The sequence below is a fragment of the Podarcis vaucheri genome (genome assembly GCF_965113315.1).
Source record: "Podarcis vaucheri genome assembly, chromosome: 2".
Taxonomy (NCBI): Eukaryota; Metazoa; Chordata; class Lepidosauria; order Squamata; family Lacertidae; genus Podarcis; species Podarcis vaucheri.
Window position 1 is genome coordinate 111185301 of NC_138760.1, and position 26803 is coordinate 111212103.

Genomic DNA, 26803 nt, shown 5'->3' on the forward strand with positions numbered 1-26803 from the left:
AAACCTGCTCTTTGGCGCTGAACTGGAACAAACATCCATCTGCAGGAAAACCAAATGGACGATTGCTCCAATTCAGCAGTAAAGTTCAGGACAAGTATGGATGAGTGCCTAAGTTCAACTCTTCATCCTCTTAACCCGGTAAAAAAATATCAAATGATTTCATAGACAAAATACATCAAAAGCCGAAGGGCGGAGGGGCAGCTCCTTTTATAATCCATGGCCCAAATTGTCAGATCTGAGTTGTAGAGCCAGAGATTTCATGTAGTCCCAGTCGAGAAGCCCACCTCAAAGTAGGGGGCTGCACATGTTTCTGCACTACAAAAAGAATCTGAAGCAACAGAAATGAAATTCAGTGACTCCCATCAATTATACAAATTAAACATAATTGCCCTACTCTTTGAACTGTTTTAAATTGGCTCAGAATGCAACTAATGAAAACTGTAGTTTTAGAAGGGTTTTTTAGTTTTATTTTTAAAACTATGATCTGAGACTTTGTCCTTGTAGCAGTGGCTTGGTGAAAAATAGGCCACATTATTATTATTATTATTATTATTATTATTATTATTATTATTATTATTATTATTATTATTTGCCTTGTCTTCTCTGTGATTGCAACTAAAAATGTTAGATCCGCCTCAAGGGGAAAGTCAACTGGTGTGAGTTGCAAGAACTGACTTTCTGCTGTCTTCTTGTGATAGAGTGACTCTTTTAGCAGTGGCAAGATTTGCTTTGGCAGCTTCGAAAAGTCTTTTTTCCCCTTTACTCTTTTATAATGTGATGAACAATATATATATATATATATATAGAGAGAGAGAGAGAGAGAGAGAGAGAGATAGCATTTTTGGTGTGTGTGATTATTGTTAATGATTGCTTTCTTATTTTCTCTTGTGACCAATGTCTGAAAGAATAAAAGATAGACAGACAGACTGGCCTCTATGTGCTTATTTTGCATAATTTATTCTTTGAGCTGCGGGGCATGGAAAAGAACTATGTAGACTCCTCACACCCCAACTTTTGACAACTGAAAATCTCCAATTTGAGCAGGCACCGCCCAAACACTTGCAAGTCTAACTTCATTGCCTTGAGGGCTAGAAACTTGCTGCCTAAAAAAACACACACACAAAAACTGAAAGCTGAGTTAAGGTTTTTGAATTGCGTGCCAATTTCCAGTTATCACTGGAACCCTGCATTGTTCTAAAAAAGCAGCCTGGTACTTGACTGGGATCCTTACTCTTAATAAGTCCTGAAGGCAAAGTTTAGCTAGAAAAACTCACACACACACACACACACACACACACACACACACACACACACGTGTGTCTCTTCCACAGAGCACATCTACTAATATTCTCTCCCTCCCCACTTTTTGGGGCAAACAACCAACACCCACCTTCTCCCATTAAACATGCCAGAATAGAACCATCCCAATTATAGCAAGTGGGGGGTTTTGTGTGTGTGTGTGTGTGTGTGTGTGTGTGTGTGTGTCAAACTCAGCTCCTGAGGTCCTCCAAGCAGCTTAGCTGAGCAGAAATCTCAGGATCTGCTGCTTCTTACCCTTGGCCTATGCTAAGAAACGGATAGTTTGCAAATAAGCTCCCTTTTTTTTGCATTCAGTCAGTCACCTTCCAGCCACCCACCCCGTTGCAAAATAAAATAAAATAACTAGTTACAGGTAGGTAGCCGTGTCAAAACAAAATAAAAAAAAAATCCTTCCAGTAGCACCTTAGAGACCAACTAAGTTTGTTATTGGCATGAGCTTTCGTGTGCACGCACACTTCTTCAGATCAGAAATCAAATAACTAGACGCCCTTCGCACCCACCCCTCCTTGCCTGGCAGCAGGCGGCTGTCTGTTGGGCTTGGGGTGCAGAAGGAAGCCCGGAGTTCTTGCTTGTCAATTTGCCAGGCCTGGGGAATTGGGAGAGAGAAGGGCCCGACTCCTACCTGTTCATGTGTCCCTGCTGCGGTTCTGGGCCTTGGGCAGGCAGCTAGTGGAGTGCTGCACCCCTGGCCAATTTGGGCACATGGGCAGCCCGCACACAAACTCTCCGTGCTCAGTTTCGTTCTCTCTCTCTCTCGCACACACACACACACACCTCAAGAGCTGGGCTGTGCTTCCCTGGAGAAAGCTCCCAGGCAGCTCCTCCTCCCTTCGTGCGGTGCCAGGCGATGGGAGGGAGAGAGGGGAAGGCTCAGCCCTGCTTTTTGCAGCTCAGCCAAGGTAAGGCAACAGGCCAGGTGGAGGTGCTCCCCTCCCAGCTAGGGAGTGGCGTCATGCCACACCGAAGTATGAGGTGACCTCAGCCAGCGAGGCCAGGCCTGGCTGCTGTAGTCCCTGCAGAGAACTCTGCTCGCAGGCAGGTGTGCAGGTGTCTGAGCTGAACTGGGCTTGTCCAGCGTCCTAAAGCAGTGGATTTGCTTAACAACGCAACGGATATGAAGAGCAGAGCAGGTAGGAGCTCACAGGTTCAGCTGGTGCCCTGCTTGCAGGTTCCACACAGGCACCTGGTTGAACAGGTGCTCAGGACAGTTTCTCTGGCTGGCAAATGGGCCAAACAGTTGGCAAACTCTGGCCTAGGTAAAGGGGTAAATGGGACCCCTGAACATTAGGTCCAGTCGTGGCCGACTCTGGGGTTGCGGCGCTCATCTCGCTTTATTGGCCGAGCGAGCCAGCATACAGCTTCCGGGTCACGTGGCCAGCATGACTAAGCCACTTCTGGCGAACCAGAGCAGCGCACGGAAACGCCGTTTACCTTCCCGCCGGACCGGTACCTATTTATCTACTTGCACTTTGATGTGCTTTTGAACTGCTAGGAGGGCAGGAGCAGGGACCAAGCAACGGGAGCTCACCCCGTCGTGGGGATTTGAACCGCCGACCTTCTGATCAGCAAGTCCTAGGCTCTGTGGTTTAACACACAGCGCCACCCGCATCCCTGGCCAACTCACAAACATATTATAGACCAGCCGTTCTCAACCTTGGGTCCTCAGATGTTGTTGGACTACAACTCCCATCATCCCAAGCAAGTTGGACCAGCAGTAAGGGATGATGGGAGTTATAGTCCGACAACGTCCAGGAACCTCCAGGTTATCGAGAAAGTCCGTCCACTCATACATTGGATGTGTGCCGTGAAGCTGAGGTACGTGCATATTACAGTGGTACCTCAGGTTACATACGCTTCAGGTTACAGACTCCGCTAACCCAGAAATATTACCTCGGGTTAAGAACTTTGCTTCAGGATGAGAACAGAAATCGTGCTCTGGTGGCGCAGCGACAGCAGGAGGCCCCATTAGCTAAAGTGGTGCTTCAGGTTAAGAACAGTTTCAGTTTAAGAACAGACTTTCAGAACGAATTAAGTTCTTAACCCGAGGTACCACTGTATCCGGTTACAGGCAACTGCTGCAAAAGCAATTGGGAAACCTGTAACAATTTCCACTGGGCGAGGGCATGTATTGAACCTGTGGCTTTCTGGACCTTCTTGTATACAAAGCGTCTGCTCTGCCGCTGAGATACTGCCCTCCCCTCTATGAAGAAGGCGTTCTTGCTGCTGCCAGGAGAGTTTCTTTCTTTACATAACTCACAGTGATTAAAGCTGACAAATGGCGGCTGCCATATTCATCATGTAACAGCTCCAAGAAGGTCCAGCCCAGGATATTTCGTTGCCTGGGGTGAGAGACAAGATGGTGCCCGTCTCACAACTCCATGTACAAAACCAGCTTGGCTGGCAACCGACTCCGAAGGCAGCGGGTTAGCTTGGTGGTCACAGGAACAGGCCACATAGAGCCAGTGTGAAGTGACTTACGCAAATCAAGTCAATTTAAATCAGCAAGAGAAAAGGCTGGTTTAAATCAATCAGATTAAATGAACTATTTAAATCAGGTTCCCCGCTGATATATTTTCATATGTTACCTAGGCAACGGTGCAGCTATGGCCAGGTAATCACGTTAAGAGTTGCAGGGACACAACTCCTTTTAACGCCAAGGTCAATGCGTTCCCTTGTGGGAAATCTTGAGGGAGGGGTCACATGCCACAAATGGTTGGGTCCAAAGACAAAAAATGGCCACCATCTTATTCTGTCTCTTCTGCCAACCCCTTCTTTCTCAACGTGGTTTTCCACTCTTCCCTGTGTGAAAGGTACCTCCCTTCCCACCAGGGCCCATCTATCCTATACATATATTCAAAGTAGTATCATGATGCAGTGGTACCTCAGGTTAAGTACTTAATTTGTTCCGGAGATCTGTTCTTAACCTGAAACTGTTCTTAACCTGAAGCACCACTTTAGCTAATGGGGCCTCCCACTGCTGCCGCGCTGCAGGAGCATGATTTCTGTTCTCCTCCTGAAGCATAGTTCTTAACCCGAGGTAATATTTCTGGGTTAGTGGAGTCTGTAACCTGAAGCGTATATAACCTGAAGTGTATGTAACCTGGGGTACCACTGTGCTTTAAATAAGCATGGGGTCCCTCAAAGTTCCCTGGGAACTGAAGTTTGTTAGGGGTGCTGAGAAACCCTCCCATTCCCCTCAGAGGCCGACGATTCTCAAAAACAGTTCAACAACAATTTCCTCTTCCCAAGGAACTCTGGGAATTGTTGTGTTTTAACTTGTTGTGACCCATCTTGAGACCTAAAGGGAAAGGGTAGATAATAAATCAAATCAATAATAATTAATACGAATAGCAATATTTGCAGTGAAATGCTCACACGCCCCATTCGGTCTCATCTCAGGCTGCAGACACGCAATACATTCAAAGCATTTTTTAAGCAAAGGGCCTCCAAAGGCTCTTGGGAACTGTAGTTTACCCCTCACACAGAACTACAGTTCCTAGCACCCTTAAACTACAGTTCCCAAGGTTCTTCAGGGAAGGGAATGTGCTTTAAATGTGTGGTTTTTACACAGCCCCAGACTGTGCGTATCTCCTTTCATAGGAATGTGCTACAGCTCTGAGCTACTCATTTTAGGCAGCATTAAAAAAAATAATCTTCCATATATACTGAAATTGAGAGTTACTGATAAAAAATATCTTGCAGAAGGGGTAGCTCTGTTAAGCCTCTTGCTGCAAAAATACCGCCTTATCAACTAACAGATTTGTGGCATAAGATTTCATGGACTACAGCCCACTCCCCATATATCTGATGAAACCTTATGCCACAACGAAACTGGTAGTCCTTAAGGCGCCAGCCACAAGTTCCTTTGTTGACTTTGCTCAAAAACAGCATGTTTACCTCGGAGCTCGAGCACGACAGCTACTTTTTGAGGGCCACCATAAGCAGTATTTCAGCAAAAGGATTGTAGTGAGACGTATAAAGGTAAAGGGACCCCTGACCATTAGGTCCAGTCGTGGCCGACTCTGGGGTTGCGGCACTCATCTTGCTTTATTGGCCAAGGGAGCCAGCGTACAGCTTCCGGGTCATGTGGCCAGCATGACTAAGCCACTTCTGGCGAATCAGAGCAGCGCACGGAAACGCCGTTTACCTTCCCGCTGGAGTGGTACCTATTTATCTACTTGCACTTTGATGTGCTTTTGAACTGCTAGGTTGGCAGGAGCAGGGATTGAGAAACGGGAGCTCACCCTGTCGCGGGGATTTGAAACGCCGACCTTCCAATCGGCAAGTCCTAGACTCTGTGGTTTAATCCACAGTGCCACCCGCGTCCCTTAAGTATAACTTGGTGCATATGTACTTTTGCACAACACGCGACTCTCTCCATGCAAAGGTGAGCAAGCGAGAGTCTAAACATGTTCACAGGTTGGAAACGTAGTGGTGAAGCAGGTTAGGTGGCTCAGCTTCCAGAGAGCCCCCTTGAGGAATGGCATGGAACAGCACCTGCCTTTCTAGCATACTTCAATGTCAAAGTTCACCCTTTCTGTATTTCATCAATAAAATTGATCAAAATTCCGCAGCTGGAAAAATACAAATTCTCATATCAGAAAGACTGGAAGATGATTGGCTTTTAACTATAGCAGCTCTGGAGGAACCTCGGTCTGCTTCATTTGAAAATGTTATTCATCCTTCAAGACCCAGATTGCAAATTACATTTTTTGTTTGTAAAGGAAAGGGGAAAGAGAGAAAAACGTATAGCGGGAAATGGATTGGTGACATCTCCAATTTTTCCTCTGCAACCATGAGAGCTAATCAATGCTTTAAAACAGGCTTCCTCAAACTTGGCCCTCCAGATCTTTTGAGACTCCAATTCCCATCATCCCTGACCATTGTTCCTGCTTGCTAGGGATTATGGGAGTTGTTGGCCAAAAACATCTGGAGGGCTGCGTTTGAGAAAGCCTGCTTTAAAACAAAAACAAAACCCCCTGAGATTCTCGTGATAATATAAGCAAGGATGCGGGTGGCACTGTGGGTTAAACCACAGAGCCTAGGACTTGCCGATCAAAAGGTTGGCGGTTCAAATACCCGTGATGGGTTGAGCTCCTGTTGCTCGGTCCCTGCTCCTGCCAACTTAGCAGTTCGAAAGCACGTCAAAGTGCAAGTAGATAAATATAGGTACCACTCCAGCGGGAAGGTAAACGGTGTTTCCGTGCGCTGCTCTGGTTCTCCAGAAGTGGCTTAGTCATGCTGGCCACATGACTCGGAAGCTGTACGCCAGCTCCCTCGGCCAATAAAGCGAGATGAGCACCACAACCCCAGAGTTGGTCACGACTAGACTTAATGGTCAGGGGTCCCTTTACCTTTACTGTGCTTGAGCAGCAAACCTGTAGACTCAGGGCGCAGTTCCAGTAGTTAATTTCAAAGTTTAACCATGTAACTTACTCCCAGAAGACGCGGTGGTGGTCGCCAGCTTGGAGGGCTTTGGGAATTAGACCAATTCCCAGAAGACAAGGGCTCTCAGTGGCTGCAACCAAAGTCTTCCTTTGACAGCCTCTCATCAGAACTGAAATCTAGGTAAACAATACCTGACTCAGCCTTAGTCTTGGGCTTCTATTTATCGACTTTCGAACCATAGTGATCCTAAGTCCCCAGCTCCTATTCATTTGGGCAGCCCCCCCCCCCGCTTCCCTGGGGCTACTTGACACCTTCCTGTCCTGAGGCAAGGGAGCATTGAAGAAGTCTGGGGAAGGGAGCTTGCGCTGTCAGCTCCTGAACCTGATCTGAGAATTACAGTGCTTTGCAGCTTTTGTTCCAATATGTCACAATTGGGTTTCTTGGCAGAAAGGTGGTATATAAAGGCAATTGGATAAATAATGAATGCATTAAGCCTGCTTCACCCCCCCAAATCAGACTTTATATGCAATGAGGAAAAAATGACTGGGAAATGAGCTTGCTTGCTACATCTCCCTGCCCACAAACAAGTGAGAACGAATGCTCAATGAATGGCTCACATCGTTTAACCTAAGGTTACCATACATCCCCGTTTCCCGGGGACAGTCCCCGGATTTACAAATCAGTCCCCATACAAAATCCATTGAAGTTGAAAAGTGTCCCTGGATTCATTGAAAAAAATCTGGTAACCTTAGTTTAAGCATCCTGCAAACCTTTTGCAAACAAACCAGGGGGGAATGCTCAGTAAACAGGTCATCTGGAAGCAGCCACAGCCTGTTCAAAATCTTCACCTGGCAGCCTTGTTGGTGGCTCTGCCCCAGACCCTGCAATATCCAGCTGGCAAGGATCAGAAGGTGGGGTTCAGAACTACTAGTGTCTTTTATTTCTCCAGACAGGTCATCTGTTTCCTCCTGTGCTGTTGCCTGCCAGTCCACAAACTGCGGGTGCATGGGCTGTGCAGTCTGTGGAATGTGGAATACCAATGAGAAACACAATGACCTTCCCTTGGATAAATCTCTGTGCACTCCCAAACACAGAAAGTACCGTAAACAGATGCAGAAAAATCCAAGGCTCCCGAACCTTTTTGCAGCTATGAAGGAGGAGGTATTTTGGCAGGCGGAGTGTGTTGTGTTGCAGCGCTGGAAGAGAGCGAGAGAAGAAGCCGCTGCAAAAAAACTACCACTTTAAAATGTTCAGAAAGGCCTGTCCTACTTCAGCATTTGACTGCCCTAGAAGCTTTGAAAGAAGTTGCCGACTTCTACATATAAGAAGCCTGCTGTGGTTCCTATTCTTTTCTTTTGCACTCCATTCTGTGACGCCTGCCTATCAGTTTTCTTTCGCAGAGTCCTGATTAAGCGGCTGCATTTGTAGCTCCCACTGTCACGGCCCCTGCAGGTTGTACCAGGCAGATGTTGAGGCTGTAATGAGCCATTGTCCGCAGAATGAGAAACTCTGTAAGATCCAGAGTCCTTGAACTCGTAGACAACATCTTGGAAACACGGTTTCATTGTTTGTATGCTAATGTTCTATGTGAAAAGCTCCTTCTACTCAAGGCTTCTGCGCCAGAAGGTTGAGATTCCTCCACTGGGCAAAAAGATGTCAAAGACTCCTAATAGGAAATGTTCTATTAAATGAGATTATACACAGCTAACCAAAAGATTTGCTTTCGGGAAAAGTTAAAGCTGGATTTTTGTTAAAGTTTTCTGTGAAAGAGATCCCCCAGGAGTCTGGGATCCAGCATGCAGAACTGTCGTCTACAATCAATCCCAACATAGATTTCATTTCCATATATCTGAAAGTCGCTTTGGGACTTTCTTAGTCGTGGGACTTAATGAATAAATTTAGTAAAACTAGGATTTATTATTATTAATAATAATAATAATTAATAATAATAATAATACTAATAATAATAATAACAACAATAACAACAACTTGTCCTTTTTCCAGAAAGAGTCCCGGATGGCAAACACATCCACAATTTAAAAACTAAAACATTCTAAATCAGTTAAAACATCATCAAAAAAGCCTCTATTACAATTAAAATTATCTGAAAGCACTTTCGGTTTAAAGCCTTCTAAAACACATTCAGTTAAAAACATTATTCCATCTGATGATCATGACATTTCCAGCAACAGTATTCTTCAGTTCCCAAATGCTTGGGTAAAGAGGAATGTTTTCAAATTCCTTCTGAAAGTTAAAAATGATGGAGACAGGCATACCTCACCAGGGAGGACATTCCACAACTGGGGCGCCATCACTAAAAAGGCCCTGCCACATTTAAGCACCAACTGGGCAGCCTCTAGTGGTGGCAGCAGCACCAACAAGGCCTCACCTGACCATTGTAAAGTCCAAGGCGGTTGGTACTGGAGAAGGCACTCTTTGGAGTACTTGCATCCCAAGCCCTAAATATATCTGTGGTATTACATGTCCCACCCCCAATGTCTATAAGCAATGAGAAATGTCCCAGTAGTTAGTACAGTTAGTAGAGTTTGGCTTCCTTTGGAAGGAGAGATTCACAGGAGACTTACTGCCTTTTTGTAATGTTTTATTTATTTACAAATATACAAAATATAGAACAGGTGGAAACAGTCTGCACACACTCCAAGCAAGGAAATAATCCTGCTCCCTGCATGTGAGATACCCAGAGAGAGAGATGATACTTGTTTTAAAAGTGTCAAATACAGCTGCTTTAAAGGTGCTGGGAACCTTTGTGCTGAAGAACAGGATATGATTCTAATACAAGGAAGAAGGCACACTTATCACTGTGCTTTTGCCCTCATTGGAACGCTGGGATAAGTCAATGCAGAATAATCCCTGCATTTCTATCTAACTGAAAGGGCTAGAGACTCCTCTAAACATTTGGAGAAGTCGGAATGATCTCGGAGAAGGGGCCATGCCTCTGCAGGCCATGCTCTCTGGGGCTGATAGTAGCCCCTCTCCAGTTCCAGAATTAGTTATGCCGAACACACCTGCACCCGTTTGCGGTTCAAAGAGCAATGGAAGTAGCGCCTTGGCCCTTCTGTTCCGTAAGGGTCACCAAGATCAGCAAGGTCCTTTGTGGCCAGAAGGTGGCTGGCTGTTCGCTGGTGCTGCTTCGCAAGACGGTGCATAGCACGCAGCTGTTGCCGCCGTTGAGATACTTGCTGCAGACACTGCGTCGTAGAAGGACGTCCCAGCCAGGGTACCTTGAAGGAGGCAGCAGCAGAGCTTCAGGTGGTAGCCACAGACTGGGATAAGGCCTCCCAAAAGGGATGAGGGCGCTGACAGAGTCGGTCCAGGTATTTATTTATTTATTTATTCATCAACTTAATGTAAAGTCTATCAAACCTAGACCCCGGCAGACTGACAGCTCTTATAAAAAAGGTAAAGGTAAAGGACTTCTGGACAGTTAAGTTCAGTCAAAGGCAACTACAGTGGTACCTCGGGTTACATACGCTTCAGGTTACATACACGTCAGGTTACAGACTCCGCTAACCCAAAAATATTGCTTCAGGTTAAGAACTTTGCTTCATGATGAGAACAGAAATTGTGCTCCAGTGGCACAGCAGCAGCAGGAGGCCCCATTAGCTAAAGTGGTGCTTCAGGTTAAGAACAGTTTCAGGTTAAGTACAGACCTCTGGAACGAATTAAGTACTTAACCCGAGGTACCACTGTATGGGATTGTGGCGCTCATCTCACTTTCAGGCCGAGGGAGCTGGCATTTGACGCAGACAGCTTTCCGGGTCATGTGGCCAGCATGACTAAATCACTTCTGGCTCAACGGGACACCATGACGGAAACCAGAGCGCATGGAAACGCCAGTACCTACTGATCTACTCACACTGGTGTGCTTTTTAACTGCTAGGTTGGCAGGAGCAGGGACAGAGCAACGGGAGCTCACCCCATCAAGGGGATTTGAACCGCCAACCTTCTGATCAGCAAGCCCAAGAGGCTCAGTGGTTTAGACCACAGCGCCACCCGTGTCCCATTGGCATAAGCTCTTATGGGCTAAAGCTCACTGCATCAGATGCAGGACTACTGCGTGACTCACGAGGCTTTCTTTGGCTCCTGTTAGCATCTGAGGTGAGGAAAGTGAGCAGTGAAGATTTTATCTAATCAGAATTTTGTAGGATTGGGGATCTCTTTCGCCCACTTAATAAATAAATATCCATGCAATCAGCTGGCTGATTTAGGGATCCTAGCTTGGAAGCTGTCAGGAGGCCACCCATGACTCACATTTCCCTGTTCCACTCTAATACTTATGTGATGTCCGCTAAATGACAGGCCAAAAAAAAGCACCTGTGATGCTAGGTTCAATTCCCGATGTCTCCACCTCCGGAAATTCCCCTCTCTGAAACCCACAGGATTTCTCCTCACAGGCATCTGGTTGGCCACTGTGAGAACAGGACGCTGGACTGGTTGGCCCATTGGCCTGATCCAGCAGTGTTCTTCTAAATGGCCTCGGCTCAGTATACCTGAAGGAGCATCTCCACCCCCATCGTTCTGCCTGGACGCTGAGGTCCAGCGCCAAGGGCCTTCTGGCGGTTCCCTCATTGCGAGAAGCAAAGCTACAGGGAACCAGGCAGAGGGCCTTCTCGGTAGTGGCGCCCGCCCTGTGGAATGCCCTCCCACCAGATGTCAAAGAGAAAAATAACTACCTGACATTCAGAAGACATCTTAAGGCAGCCCTGTTCAGGGAACTTTTTAATGTGTGACATTTTTTTGTATTTTTAATCTTTGTTGGAAGCTGCCCAAAGTGGCTGGGGAAACCCAGCCAGATGGGCAGGGTACAAATTAATAATAATAATAATAATAATAATAATAATAATAATAATAATTACTGTTTTTGAAGCCTGAAGAGCCAGTCAGGATAAAAACTACTGAGCAAAATGAACCAGTGGTCCGGCTCCTAACAGGTTAATAGATAGGTATTGAAGAAGTCTTTAAGACAGATATGAGAGGGGTAGCAGTGTGACAGTAAAATGATAGTTCCCAGACACATCTGGGTTTTCTGTAGGGTCTGGTCCCAAGCATCCCTCTCACCTGCTGAGAGAGTGAGCGGCCCTTCTTAGCTGCTGCAGCCTCACGCTGGCGTTTGGGTTCCTCGTGCAGGGCCATCCAGACCTCCTCAGCGCCCATATCTGTGGATCAGGGTGGTTTTTTTTAAAAAAAAGTGTGAATGTCACTTAGAGACTCTTTTTATGTGGCAACAAGCGACTCATAAATCAAATCATTATACATGACTAAGCCATCTTTCACCTTCTCACTCCTTGCCTTTTCCTGTAGACCTATTGCAGTCGTTAAGAGTCGTCAACAGGCTCATCTCAGCTATCTGCCAATCTCCCATTCCCACCACCCTTCTGAGTAATACCCCTCCCCACCTTCTCACTATATAGAAGGATCTGGCAACTTCTGTTTCAGTGTATCTGAAGAAGTGTGCATGCACACGAAAGCTCATACCAAGAACTAACTTAGTTGGTCTTTAAGGTGCTACAGGAAGGAATTTTTTTTATCATAACTCAAAAGCAATCAAAACACAAAACACTTCCCCCCCCCCAAAGAGATACTTGGAATTAAAGGAGACTTTTCATGAGACAAGTGAATCTCCACACAGCCCACCGCAATCACTTCACCTCATGAGTCACGACACAAAAAAGAAAAAAATCATCTGATAATGTGGCAGCACTAGCCATAACTGGTCGTGACTGAGTTTGTGAAACTGATGCACACACGTACACAGCTGTTGGTTTAGCAGCCTGTTAGCAGACTGAGGGGAAGGGAATTTCAGGGGATCACCCATTTCACTGCCGGCCACATAGCTTACTGGCTCCCTGCCTGGCAAGCAACCAGGTGGGAGCCATGATGAGGGCTTATTTATACCCCGCCTATCTGGCTGGTTTTCCCCAGCCACTCTGGGTGGCTCCCAATAGAATATTAAAAACACAGAGGGTGCCTTCGCCTATGGCCCTCTGGAACCTGGGGCTCAAACATACATAGCAGCATGTTCTGGTACTCTGTGCTAATTAACTCGAAACAAGGAACCACCTCATGGTTTGAAAATGGTTCACAGTCCCACTTTATCATCAGAGATTCGGGGTTGCAGGGAGTTGAACACCCATTTCTATTTCTGCTGCAAAGTCCCTGTCCTCTGTCAGGAGCTCGTCCTACACTCGAGTAGGACCCTGGCAGAGAGACATGCCCGACTGGCATGTTCTCTCCCTCCTGATCAATCGTTCAGGAGCTTCAAAAGCTTTCTTCTGCCCAAACATCACAGCGACCGATGCCAACAGACATCAGAACACTTAGGGATCTGCAGAGTCTTTACAGCTTGCGTGACAGACCTCAGCAACTCAGCATTTTGGCTAATCTACTTTATTAACCTATAAACAAACACGGAGCACTGCAACGCGGCTCCCTCTCTCTCTAGCATCAGACAGCAAAGAGAAAAAAAGCACAAAGGACAATAGTCCCACTTCATGGAACACAGTAACACAAACATCTTGTCTCTGTCGCTTCCCACTCTGTGGAGTCAAAACATATACCGTCATGTGATAGACAACAATCCCATGACTGCAGTCATAGAGCAGGAATTCTAACATCCTCAGCATCCTAGAGCTGTCCAATCAGCATGAAAGGGGAGATTTTCAGCCAATGGGAATTCTTCTCACCCTTTGTGCTGATTGGAGACCATCACAGTGAAAGGAGGAGAGTCGACCACTGAGGATCGGCTCCTGGGGTCACTCTGGAGAAGACATGAGAAAAGAACACAGAGGAGTTGCTACTTCCTATGTTCCAAAGATAAGCACTGAACACTGAAAACACAAGGTACTTCAGTTTGACTGATTATTTAATTTGTATACCACTCGATACATTAAAAATATCTTCAAGCAGTGTACAAAAGACTGAAGCAACAACAGGCAACTTAACAAAATATTACAAAAGACAGCTCGACAGAAAAATGTGACATGAATACCAATTTACTAACATATTAAAAAATAAGCATTGGTTTATTTTTCCTTCTGACACACCCTCCCACTCAGCCTCTAGGTTCTCACTCAGGGTCCAAACAAATTCTCAGCTCACACACAAAAGTCTCGCAATGAGAAGAGTGCCTGGAAACCACGGGCATCACCCTAGTCTCTTGCTCTGGACTTGCGTTTTATGAGCAAGCCCAAGGTGAATTATATTTCCTCAGGCTGCCCACAGCTGTGTCCCATTCATCTGCACTCCTCGCATCCAATTCGAAGTGTAGCAGGTTTGTTGAGTTTCCTAGAGGGTCCAAAGGATGGGTTTCACGGGAATGGTGAAGTGCAATGGAACGTCAAGGAAAACACAAATTTAAGTAGCTCCAAAAGATTCGGAGCCCTCCAAACGATTTGCCCATATATGAGCACAGAAAATAGATCTAGGTGAAAGGCAACATGTGGAGATCAGCATGGATTTTTTGTGCTGTATCCCATCCTTATTATTGTTGTATAATATTGTTTCATAATCTTAGAAGGGAGAGTGACTGTGGGGCAGGGGGGAGGGGAGGTCTGTGAATATTACTTCTGAATTTGCCACTACACTACCGGACTGGGATGAAGAGGCAAAGTAGCCAAAAAGTTCCTATGAAGCAGCATAAAAGGTAAAGGTAAAGGGACCCCTGACCATTAGGTCCAGTTGTGGACAACTCTGGGGTTGCGGCGCTCATCTCGCTTTACTGGCCGAGGGAGCCAGCATACAGCTTCCGGGTCATGTGGCCAGCATGACTAAGCCACTTCTGGCGAACCAGAGCAGCGCATTACCTTCCCACCGGAGCAGTACCTATTTATCTACTTGCACTTTGACGTGCTTTTGAACTGCTAGGTTGGCAGGAACAGGGACCGAGCAACGGGAGCTCACCCCATCGCGGGGATTCAAACCGCCAACCTTCTGAGCGGCAAGTCCTAGGCTCTGTGGTTTAACCCACAGCGCCACCCGTGTCCCATGAAGCAGCATACACTCACCTAAACCAGTCACCAGCAGGCGCTTCACCCGAGGGCTTACTGGCTGCTCCTTGGTAGGTGGACGCAGGAAGTAGGAGGCTCTCTCTGAGCCCAGCAGCCTGAGGAGAAAGATAACAAGAGGCCATGTTGTCCCTCCCTACTGGAAACACCTGCCATCCGGGTTGAGTTTATGAAACTAGCTCCCTCCCAACAGCAACCCATCCAAGTGTTGAAGGCTGATGAACCTGGGCAAATGGGGCACTGCCCTACCAAACTCACTCTGCTCTCAGCCAGCTCTTGCCTGCCTGCCTTCTTAATTATAACCAGTCTTATGGGTGGCACTGCCTGGCAGCTTCCTCCGTGTTGCCCCTTGTAGATCTCAGCAGCGAGGAGGATGGGGCCAAAATTAGTTGGCTCCGCCTGTTACTGGCTCTAGCTCCACCTACTGCTGTCTCCCTGTCTTCTGCTCTGCCAGCCATCACTGCATCCAAACCATGATCAGAACCCCACATTTTAGATCAGGCTTCATCATGTCCAGTCTGGAGCCTAGGCACTCATCTATGCTTGCCACATTGGCGTAGTTTAAAAGACACCTGCTTCTTGGGAGAAAAGCAATGACAAACCTAGACAGCATCTTAAAAAGCAAAGACATCACCTTGCCAACAAAGGTCCATATTGTAAAAGCTATGGTTTTCCCAGTAGTGATGTATGGAAGTGAGAGCTGGGCCATAAAGAAGGCTGATCGCCAAAGAATTGATGCTTTTGAATTATGGTGCTGGAGGAGACTCTTGAGAGTCCCATGGACTGCAAGAAGATCAGACCTATCCATTCTTAAGGAAATCAGCCCTGAGTGCTCACTGGAAAGACAGATCATGAAGCTGAGACTCCAATACTTTGGCCACCTCATGAGAAGAGAAGACTCCCTGGAAAAGACCCTGATGTGGGGAAAGATGGAGGGACGACAAAGGACGACGAGATGGTTGGATAGCGTTCTCGAAGCTACCAACATGAGTTTGACCAAACTGCGGGAGGCAGTGGAAGACAGGAGTGCCTGGCGTGCTCTGGTCCATGGGGTCATGAAGAGTCGGACACGACTAAACAACTAAACAACAACAACAACAATATATCCTCTAGATGCTGATTTGATGATGATGATGATGATAATAATAATAATAATAATAATAATAATAATAATAATAATAATTTATTACTTATACCCCACCCATCTCCCCAGCCACTCTGGGCGGCTTCCAGCAAGAGATTAAAAATACATTAAAACATCAGTCATTAAAAACTTCCCTAAACAGGGCTGCCTTCACATGTCTTCTAAACATCAGATAGTTGTTTATTTCTTTGACATCTGATGGGAGGCATTCCACAGGGCCCCGTTTGAGCCACGTTACCAGAAAGATGGCAATTTCAACCTGTTCATCATGGTTCTCGGAAGGTTATTTCCAGCAGGCCATTGGTCCTTTCTGTCCCCCAGGGATGTGTAAGAAAATACATCCTGGATCAGACCACCTAGTCCAACTTTCTGTTTCCCACAATGGCAAACTAGATGCCAATGTTTCAAAGTCCAATAGCAGTAACACTCTCCTGATTGTGATCTCCAGCATTTGATATTAAAAGTTGTTGTTGTCGTTTAAAGTTTTGTACAAGTTGCATTGCTGTGCTAAAGCTAATAATGCATTTTTGAAAAATAGATAAATTGTTTTCAAAAGGAGTGAAGGGAAGAGCACAATGCAGGAGAAATATAAAAATGTAGCTCTTACAAGGGCAAACTCTACCCTTGAAATGTTTTATTGTTGGCATTTGTTATATATTACTCAAACATGTTTCCCACTTTGTTGCAAATTTCCATAAGGCACTTTAGTGGGTTTAAACAGGTCCATTTCATTGCAGATACAATATATTATTCATTCCAGTTTTTGATTAATGAGCTTCCCTTCACTCCCCAACCTGCAAACACCTCATTCTATAATTCATTGTACACCTATTTTTAGTGAAGTATTGCTGATTCGTAAAATGCAGGAGCTTCCTTCCAGCCTCTTCTCAACCCACAACTATGCACTTAAGCCTGTTGATATCAGTAGGACAACTCATGAGAAAGTACATGAGGTTGGTGGGGCTTTTGGGGGTTTTTTTAGAGGTTGCGTTTCATCTTAAGAACAGGTCTTTGAGGTGGCTAAGAAGAACAATTCCAAATAACAAACTCCATTTAAATTTTAAATAACCGATAACAGGAATAATAAAAACCTATTTATTTTCTTAGTAGATCTGTATATCTCCAAAGTTTCTTCTGTCATAGAACTCAGCCCTGTTTAGGGAGGTTTTTAATCTTTGAAGTTTTATTCTGTTTTTAATGTTCTGTTGAAAGCCGCCTCTCTAACCATAATCCCAGTTGCACCGCAACTAGAAAGGCCCTTCTGTCTGTCCCACCAATGTATAAAGCATGTTTGGATGGAACTCAAAAGAGGACCGCTCTCCCTCCGAGGTTCTGGAATGCCTTGCCAAGGGAGGCCTGGCTAATTCTGTCTCTAGTGCCCTCCCACAGGCAGGTAAAGACATGTTTATTAGTCAGGCCTTTGACCATGACAAACCAGAAAGTGCTTTGTTCTTTTTTGCATATAATTTTTATTAATTTTTCTGTTTTACAGTTTAAAATACTCATTTTTAAATTCTTAAGATATCAATGACTTCCCTTTTTCTCTTTCCATGGTTCATTTTGCATATCATAAATCCCTGCATATTTTACAAAAACTACACCATTTGCAAAAACTACACCATTATTGCATCCATCAAAACGTATTTACACTGTTGAATTTATCTTAATGCTGCCACAATTATTTTCCATATTTTCAATAAACATTTTCCAATCTTCTCTAAACATATGTTCTTCTTCTTATCTTATTTTATATGTTAAGTCTGCAAGCTGCGCATATTCTGTCAACTTAAGTTGCCATTCTTCTTTGGTTGGGACCTTGCTCGTTTTCCATTTTTGGGCTAACGAAACACGGGGCCACAGTAGTGGCATACATAAATAACCTTTTCTGATACCTGGGAATTTCAGTCTGAATTATCCCCAGCAGAAAGGACTCTGGTTTTGGGAGGAAAGAAGGATGCGGGTGGCACTGAGCCTTGGGCTTGCCGATCAGAAGGTCGGCGGTTCGAATCCCTGCAACAGGGTGAGCTCCCGTTGCTCAGTCCCAGCTCCTGCCAACCTAGCAGTTCGAAAGCACGTCAAAAGTGCAAGTAGATAAATAGGTACCGCTCTGGCAGGAAGGTAAACAGCGTTTCTGTACGCTGCTCTGGTTTCGCCAGAAGCAGCTTAGTCCTGCTGGCCACATGACCCAGAAAAACTGTCTGTGGACAAACGCCGCCTCCCTCAGCCAGTAAAGCAAGATGAGCACCGCAACCCCAGAGTCGTCTGCGACTGGACTTAACTGTCAGGGGTCCTTTACCTTTACCTTTTTACTTTTAAACGTTTTTTTCAATTCATTATGGATCATTTCCCAATACTCTTTTACAAGTCCACCATATATGAAAGAACGTTCCCTCCATCAGATCAGCACTCTGCTCTGATTCCTGTCTCTGACAGGACTGCTCTGTGGGGCTTAGGGCTCTCCCAAACCCTTGACCCAAGTGATAGGTCACTGCTCACCTGTGGAGATACTGTTGATAGTCTGGCAGGGGACTGCTTACAGCTTCCTTCTTCTGAATCCTTTGCAGGTTCCATCTTCCAGACCCATTGGAGTCAGCCCACCTGTGAGAATCTTTGGCATGTCCTGAACAACGGGGCCAGACATGGCCTGGATATGCCATCATAATCTGCTAGAACATCATAGGGATAAAAGCAAAGATTGCACCTGAACTTATTCCTTCCTTCCTGAACTTCCCAGGGCCAGCCTCTATCCCTTCCACTCGCTGCCCCCCTTCCCACTTTCTTCACAACAAGAGCAGCCCCTCATTTGCCTATTGGCCTGATGACTAACCTGCCGGATTCTGAGTTTAGGACCTGGTGTGCAGTCGTGCAGCACTGTGGCATACAAGCTCTTTAGTCTTCCTTGTTTGGGCTGTCACCATGGTGCTTTGCCTTCCACCTGCCTCACGAAAGGTAGAAACCAGAACGAAATCATTTCAACACAGGGAGTGAGGAAAGTGTAGGCTGCAATCCTGTGTGTGAAATTTGGCTGCATGGCTTCTTCAATACTTTGCATGCCTAAAAGAAAGTCACATTTAACCTAGTGGGACTTGCCTTAAGCGTTTAAGCATGTAAAAAAATTTGGATATGTTACAATGTGCCATTATTTGGGATTAAGTTACGTTGAATTTTTGGATTTACTTGAGTGGGAAACCAAGTATTGGCCTGTCTAAGGAGTTGAAAATTAAAGAGTCCCATGGCTTCTCAAACACAGGCTGCAGACATACCATACATTTAAGACAGATTTAAAGCACATTTCTCTACTCAAAGCAACCTGGGAGGCATAGTAATCAAGGCTTTGTTCCCCTCCAGTCTACTTAAGAAGCTCAGCATATGAAGAGGCTAAGCTGGTTGTTCCACCTCAGCCGTATGGCTTTCACAAGCCACTATTGTGTTCCTATATCAGTAATTTAGGAATTTTCACCATTGTAACTAAGCCAAGTTTGACTGCCTTTGCAAATTTATCTGGATGCTGTATGGAAAAGCACATGAATCTGACATGTGGAGAGTTCGTAAGTAAACCATTTTTAACTTACCGAAGGTGTAATATTTTTTCTGTGCTAAGGGAAGAGGAAAGTTTTGAACTCACGATGGCACATTTTAAAGGTCTAACAGCCTGTTTTTTTCATTTGGTGATGTTATATCAGGGAATTCTCCTTACCTATTTTTTCCTTGAGCCAACAGGCACTCCTAGCCACAAAGGACACCTGTGTTGCCAGTGGCAGAGCAGGATCCAAGAACATGCACCAAACTAAGCTCAGGATATATCACCTTGAAACTAGCCGATACAGGCATGCAAAGTATAAATAAAATGCACTGAAACATAATGCTTGCCCAGTATGTGCAGAAACAAGTGCATTTTCACTGTACACATGACAAGTTCTGCTGCATCAGATGAAAAGCCTGTCCAGTTACAGTGGCCAACTAGATGGCTATGGGAAGATTTTGCGCACATTTAACATAGCGTCCAAAAAAGGGCTTCCCAATGCCTTTGCAACTTTTGCATTGCGCAAGCCTACATATTCCTTCTCTCAAAACCTTTCAGGGGTTTTTTGCTACCCACACACTTCAACAGTTTATCTGTTGCTCATAACACCTTCTGCAGCTGTCACCCTAGTATTTGCCCTCTGTACATTTCAGATTCCGAGAAGAAAATGAAAACCACGCCTTCCTGCTACAAAGGAGTTTTCAGATTAAAGGAGGGGGTGGGAATTCTCATTTCTTCAGCTTCGGCTTTTGCGTTTCACGAGGCCTGAAGCGCTTCAGAGCTTGGGGGGGGGGGTGCAGGGAGAGCAAAGTGTTTTGCTTGGCCAAAGTCCTGGCAGGTGGTTAGTGGGGGCCCGACTGTTAATAATTCCCAGCTAGAATAGGGGGTTTGGAAGACTTTTGTTTGTGTGTGGGGAGGGGAAACCCCCCCCCCAATAGTGGGAAGAAACTCCATGTGAGGAAAGCTTTACAATAAGGCACATTCAACGGCAAGAACGAGAGGAGGTGGAGAGAGAGAGAAAGAAGAGAGATCAAGGGTGAATGGGGCTGTCTGATTAAATGAGGTCTGAAAGGAGAGAGCGAGCCATTCACAACAGGAACGAAGCCTTCACCGGTAACAACTCAGACTTAATCCAGGGAAGATGGGGAGGGGGGGACGGCTGTGGAACTCCATGTAAGATTTCCAGCCCGATTCTGTGTGGGCTGTTGCTTGTGGTGGACAGCGTGATGCCAAAATCACATCCATGTCTCCCACAGAGGTGAGCTGGACCACCCTAATCTTGAAGCTACTTCTCAGGCAGAAGGTTCCAGAAGGGCAGTTATTTTCCTGACTCTAACACCCCCCCCTCCACTTTCTTCTTCCAACTAGGCCAGGCATGGCCAAATTTGGCCCTCCAGCTGTTTTGGGACTACAGCTCCCACCATCCCTAGTGAAATATACTTGGAGTCGAGAGTGGATTTCATGCCCTTTATTCAGCTCATAGTGGTGAGGAGGAACGGAAGTTCCCCCTGAATGTCTGCTTTATATACATTATTTACACAATGGGCCCCATGTGATTGGCCAATTCTTCGAGTCACCTGTAGGCCAATCTGGTTGCGGATTCACTTCTACCTGCAGCTGGATTGGGTGGCTCCTGCGGACCAATCATACTGCTGCATTGTTCTAGGACCAATCAGACTGCTGCATTCTGAATCCTATTGTTCTAGGACCAATCAGACTGCTGCCTTTTGGATCCTATTCAACTCAGTACATAACACCTAGCTAACAGGACCAGTGGTCAGGGATGATGGGAATTGTACTCCCAAAACAGATGGAGGGTCAAGTTTGGCCATGCCTGAACTAGGCCAAGACACTGTGTTGCCTGAGGCAAAGGAGATGATGGTGCCCTCTCTACTAAAACTGACTGAAACAGCAGCTGGATCTTTTCTGCAATACGGGCAATGGGGCTGCATTCTTCCTTACCCCTCACTGAGCTACAGGTCCCAGCACCCTTAAACTATAGCTCCCATGATTCTTGGGGGGGGGGAGATGTGTCTTATCATGTGTGCACAGCCTCAGTTGCACGCTCAACAATGTCTTCCAACAATTCCCAGCATTCCCAGTTCCCCATGTTCTCTCCATAGTGGCATTCTCGGTAGTGGTGCCCGCCCTGCGGAACGCCCTCCCATCAGATGTCAAGGAAATAAACAACTATCTGACTTTTAGAAGATATCTGAAGGCAACCTTGTTTAGGGAAGTTTTTAATGTTTGATGTTTTATCGCATTTTCAATATTCTGTTGGGAGTCAACCAGAGTGGATGGGGGAAACCCAGCCAGATGGGCAGGGTATAAATATTTATTATTATTATTATTATTATTATTATTATTATTATTATTATTATTATTATATACATCACCTCACAGTGCCAAAGGTTCTTCAGTGGTTTCCAACCCAAGGCAGGGTGGTGGAATTTTGACTTTTTTGATTCCAGGATGAAAATCTCTTAAAGCTACCACTCATAAGTCCTTGCATATGTATGCAAATTTCAAACCAAGTACAGGTTAAAAACCCTTACCAAAATATAATGGAAAAATATTAAAGATGGAAATATTAAAATATTACAGATGGAAATATTCCTAGCCTACTTTTACTGTTTTACTGCTACAAGTTCCCTATATTATCCATAAAAAATATAAAACAATTTGTTTGTTTATTTAAACATATATTTTTATTGAATTTTCAGAAAAAGGACAGTGTCAGCATAAAACATCTTGGCCAGCTGCAAACTGAAACCATGAGATAGACTCCCGAGAGAAAACGGATTCTCTCATTACTAACACTAACATTTATTCAAAATAAATTCAGACCAAATCTTGCCTGGCTGAGACAATGATTATACTTCATGCCAGGATTCTGGAAAGCAGACCAAACCAGGGTTGTTAAAAAAAGCTTTTTAAACTTTTGTGTCCCGAATTTTACTTGTAGAAATATGGCAACCCTAACTCAGCAAAGATCTAGTGCGGATTTACCCAGGCCTGCACAACAGCCAATATCTCTTACCTCAGGGCCTTGTCCCTCCCTTAAAAGTATGCTGTTTGAAGTGATGTTGGGCGATAAAAGCAAAACTTCAAGGACAAAGCGCATGCAGACCAAATGGAACGGAGTAATATTTACGATGTGACCTGTGCCATCTGCTGGCTTTTGAAAGGAATGCAGATCAAACAACAAAAACGTTGTTTAAAGGTTAAAGGAGCACTTTCTGAGGCACTGCAACTTCTGAACACGAGTTGCTGGAAATTGCAGGTGGTGTGCTCATGTCCACACCTTGCAGGCTTCCCACAGGTATCTGGTCGGCCACTGTGAGAGCAAAATGGTGGAATAGACAGACCATTGGCTGATCCAGAAGCCTCTTAAGGCCTCTGCAGGCATATCTGTAATTCTGGGTACCACACCGTTGATTCTGCCTCTAGACTGCATCCTGGGAAATTTAGGGAGATTGCAGATAGTTAGTTAAAATATCCCAAGAACAGAGCTGGTGTGGGAGAAAACTTTTAAATGCTGGAAGCTTCTCAGTATTGCAAGACTCAGTTGGTTATAATAATAATATAATAATAATTTATTATTTATACCCAGCCACTCTGGGAGGCTCCCAACAGAATATTAAAAACACAATAAAACATCAGACATTAAAAACTTCCCTAACCAAGGCTGCCTTCAGATGTCTTCTAAAAGCCAGAAAGTTGTTTGTTTCCTTGACATCTGATGGGAGGGCATTCCACAGGGCGGGCGCCACTACCAAGAAGGCCCTCTTGGTTACCTGTAACTTCTCACAGTGAGGAAACTGCCAGAAGGCCTTTGGCTCTGGACCTCAGTGTCTGAGCTGGTTGGAGCGTGGTGCTGATAATGCCAAGGTTGCAGATTCAATCGCCTTATGGGACAGCTGAATATTCCTACAATGCAGGGGGTTGGACTAGACGATCCTCAGGGTCTCTTCCAACTCTACCATTCTATGATTCTCTATCGTTCTCCGAGAGAGGTGTAGCAATAACGAAAGCCTTTTGGGCCATGTAGTAGGTGCACTGAAAGAACTGGAGCCACAATATTTAATTCAAATATATTTCCATCCTTAAGCCCAGCAGCAAGTCAACCTTCTATCCAATTAAAAGTGGGCAAAGTATTTTACTTGTGTGTCGCCTTTGTGTTTTGGTTCCCCACCGGCAACCTTTTTATTTCTTCCTCGAGCTCATTCTGGGAGCGGGGCCAGCCAACCTCTTCAGCAGCCACACGGCGCAAAACAACAAGAAGTAGTTACTCTGAATCCGGGGACGGCCAGTATTGTTCCATTCAACGCTCGCTCCCCAAGACTTCCTCAAAGAAGTGTTGGATCTTTGGGCTGATATCTAAACAAAAAAAAACCCCTAAGCTGCCAAGATGAAGCACATGGGGGGGGGGGGGTTAAGATGGCACCACGTCAAGTTAAAGGTGGTGTTTTCACATGCAGGAGTGGGGAGAAGGGAGGATTTCTCACGCTGACCCTGACCTACATTCATTCATTTGAAGATTAGAAGCGCCTTGAACCAGTTGCAAAGGGAATGACAGTGACAACTCTGTTCCTGGATCCGGAAAGGTTGGCCACGGTTCTTTGTGCATCGGTGACTTTGAGACCGGATCTCTGCAATGTGCTGTACGTGGGGGGTTCCTTTGAGCCTGATCTGGAAGCTTCTGTTAGCGCAGAATGATATGGCATGATGGCAGCCAGCAGTGAGACCCTGTTGGCATATGACACCTCTGCTCAGAGACCTGCACCGGTTGCCAATTTGGGCCAAGTTCAAGGTGTTACGATTGGGATATAAAGCCCTTAGCAGCTTGGAACCAGCTTAACTGCAAGATTGCCTTACCTCACATGAGCAGACTTGGCTGCTTCAATCTGCATAACTGCCACTGCTACAGGTGCCGCATGAAACTCAAAAAAAATCTGGTATTTTAGTGTGGCAGCACCTAAACTTTGAAACTCCCTGCCTATTGACACGAGGCAGGCACCTTCATTGTACTCTGTTTGATGCCTGCTTAAAACATTCTTGTTTAGAAAAGACTACGTGGGTGGCGCTATGGGTTAAACCAGAGCCTAGGACTTGCTGATCAGAAGGTCAGCGGTTCGAATCCCCGCAACAGGGTGAGCTCCCGTTGCTCGGTCCCTGCTGCTGCCCACCTAGCAGTTCGAAAGCACATCAAAGTGCAAGTAGATAAATAGGTACCGCTCCGGCAGGAAGGTAAACGGCGTTTCCATGTGCTGCTCTGGTTTGCCAGAAGCGGCTTAGTCATGCTGGCCACATGACCCGGAAGCTGTATGCTGGCTCCCTCGGCCAATAAAGCGAGATGAGCGCCGCAACCCCAGAGTCGGTCACGACTGGACCTAATGGTCAGGGGTCCCTTTACCTTTACACGGTGTATAGAACATTGACGTCCTTTGATCTAGCTTTCAGCTTATCAATGATTTCATTTTTTAAAATGTTTTAAACAGTTTAACACTGTTTTACATGAAGAAATTTGTTGGGGGCTTCTTTCTTTCTGTAAACTGCTTCAGTATTTTATCAGTACTGTATATAAATCTTGTGAAATTAATTTGGAAAAAGGTTAGAATGGTGTCTAGGCCTGCGCAACTCAGAGAGAGCTAGGGCTTGCTGCCATGATCCCCACTTGCTCCCTCCTCCCCTTGGTCTAGCATCCCTGAATAGGCCGTCTAGAAAAGGGCTATAGCCATACTCCTGTGTAAAGACCATGGCTCCGAATCTGTCTCTCGAGCCTGGAAAACATTCTGGCTTTGAACCACAATTAGCGTATCAGGATATCTACTGCCGCAACAGCTTTAAATTCCATGAACTCGAAACGGACAGGTGTTCTGATTTTCTTCGGCCTCTGCTCTGCTCATTTCTATCCCTTTTTACAGTACATGTTTCTTTTCCAGATGGCTATCAGCAGGTTTTTGCCCAGTAGATGCACCTGTTTGCAGCAGCAACACACAAACAGGAAAAGTAGACTGTAGCCAGGGTCTTGACCATATAACCTCCACCCCCTCTGGCAATACTGCAAGGCAAACTGCTTTTGGAACTGGGAGGCATTTCAAAAACAGTTTTGTGACATGGGAGTCCGCTAAAAAGAACCAAAAGGTAGTCTGACATCTTAGCGGGGTGTGTGCTCCTACTAGTGTAGCACCCTGCTTGTGGTTAACGCTTAGCTGGAATGAAATATTCAACGCAGCAATAGAGAAATTAAAATAATAATTTATTTGTCAGACAAATAAATGAGAGGCACAGTGGTATATGGTTACCAAGCTCTGGCCTGGGCTCCTGCCATTATGGCCAGCACTTATATTCCCTCAGCCCAGGCCCCTTGCTCCTCCTTTGGCTGCCTCTGTCCAGTCAGCCTGGTTGAATTTCCTATTGGCTGATTGCTATAACCAATCCTAAAAGATACACCCATTTCCTATTGCCTTTTATGGGATACAAAAAGCTATATATTCTTCTATCTATAAATGACAAATAAGTAGTCATATATCTTACATTTGTCTCAACAAGGAACCTTAATTACCAGCTCACCTCTTGCCCTCCTTGCCCTATTGCCCTCCAAAACAGATGGTTAATAATTTTAAATTTTTATCTTAAACATATGTCAGAGATCTTGGGTTCACATTCTCATGCATCATCAATGAAAGATCTCCTTTTTGGAGGTCTTTAAACAAAGGCCTGACAACCATATATCAGGAGTGCTCGATGGCGTCTCCTGTCTGGCAGGGGGCTGGGCTCATCTGCCCCCCTGGTCTCCTACAGCAATATGACCCTATGAAATAAGAATTTAACATTTCTTTCTTTCTAGATCCTTTGCATAATTACATTTAAGCTAGTATATTTCATACATTATCATAGATAGCTTTTTAGAAGAATGAAACAATTCTCAAAGTAAAAGGACTAGTTTACAGCCTCAAAATAAAATAGGGGGGAAAAAGCCTCTTCTTGTTTACACTCCCCTTCTCTAGCAGTTGCTCTTGGCCTTTAACCTTAGGAAGATATGGCTCAAGTTTAATGGAGGCACATGGTTTTATTTTACTGTTTAAAGGTAAAGGTAAAGGTACCCCTGCCCGATCGGGCCAGTCTTGACAGACTCTGGGGTTTGTGCGCCCATCTCACTCAAGAGGCCGGGGGCCAGCGCTGTCCGGAGACACTTCCGGGTCACGTGGCCAGCGTGACAAAGCTGCATCTGGCGAGCCAGCGCAGCACACGGAACGCCGTTTACCTTCCTACTGGTAAGCGGTACCTATTTATCTACTTGCACCCGGGGGTGCTTTCGAACTGCTAGGTTGGCAGGCGCTGGGACCGAGCAGCGGGAGCGCACCCCGCCGCGGGGATTCGAACCGCCGACCTTTCGAT

At 45.5% G+C, this 26803-nt stretch overlaps 2 protein-coding genes and 1 long non-coding RNA gene across 5 annotated transcripts in view; all 3 read right to left on the reverse strand.

The window, feature by feature from the left end:
* The window catches only part of LOC309524565 (laminin subunit beta-1-like), a 76384-nt gene extending 74243 nt beyond the window's left edge, over positions 1-2141 (reverse strand). The window contains exon 1 of one of the 2 annotated variants that reach the window (XM_082209186.1): positions 2095-2141. Coding sequence is in view for 1 of the 2 variants with exons in the window: in XM_082209184.1 (XP_082065310.1) it covers positions 1943-1950 (8 nt within the window). In the remaining variant the exon portion in view is untranslated. The other variant, XM_082209184.1, reaches the window with a different exon arrangement.
* A 7152-nt stretch (positions 2142-9293) lies between these two features.
* LOC309525256 (uncharacterized protein) overlaps positions 9294-26803 on the reverse strand; it is a 44530-nt gene continuing 27020 nt past the window's right edge. Inside the window, exons 2-6 of one of the 2 annotated variants that reach the window (XM_082210794.1) lie at positions 18704-18811; positions 18373-18542; positions 14733-14830; positions 11788-11885; positions 9294-9950 (exon numbers count right to left, since the gene is read on the reverse strand). In XM_082210794.1, the coding sequence (XP_082066920.1) occupies positions 9720-9950; positions 11788-11885; positions 14733-14830; positions 18373-18536 (591 nt within the window). In that variant the 5' untranslated portion in view covers positions 18537-18542; positions 18704-18811 and the 3' untranslated portion in view covers positions 9294-9719. Of the gene's footprint in view, positions 9951-11787; positions 11886-14732; positions 14831-18372; positions 18812-22439; positions 23106-26803 lie in introns of those variants that run through there. The other variant, XM_082210793.1, reaches the window with a different exon arrangement.
* On the reverse strand, positions 11914-13608 carry LOC309525565. Its single transcript, XR_014216424.1, has 2 exons — positions 12281-13608; positions 11914-11987 (listed from the first exon to the last, which is right to left on the reverse strand). It is a non-coding gene; the product is annotated as an uncharacterized lncRNA (long non-coding RNA).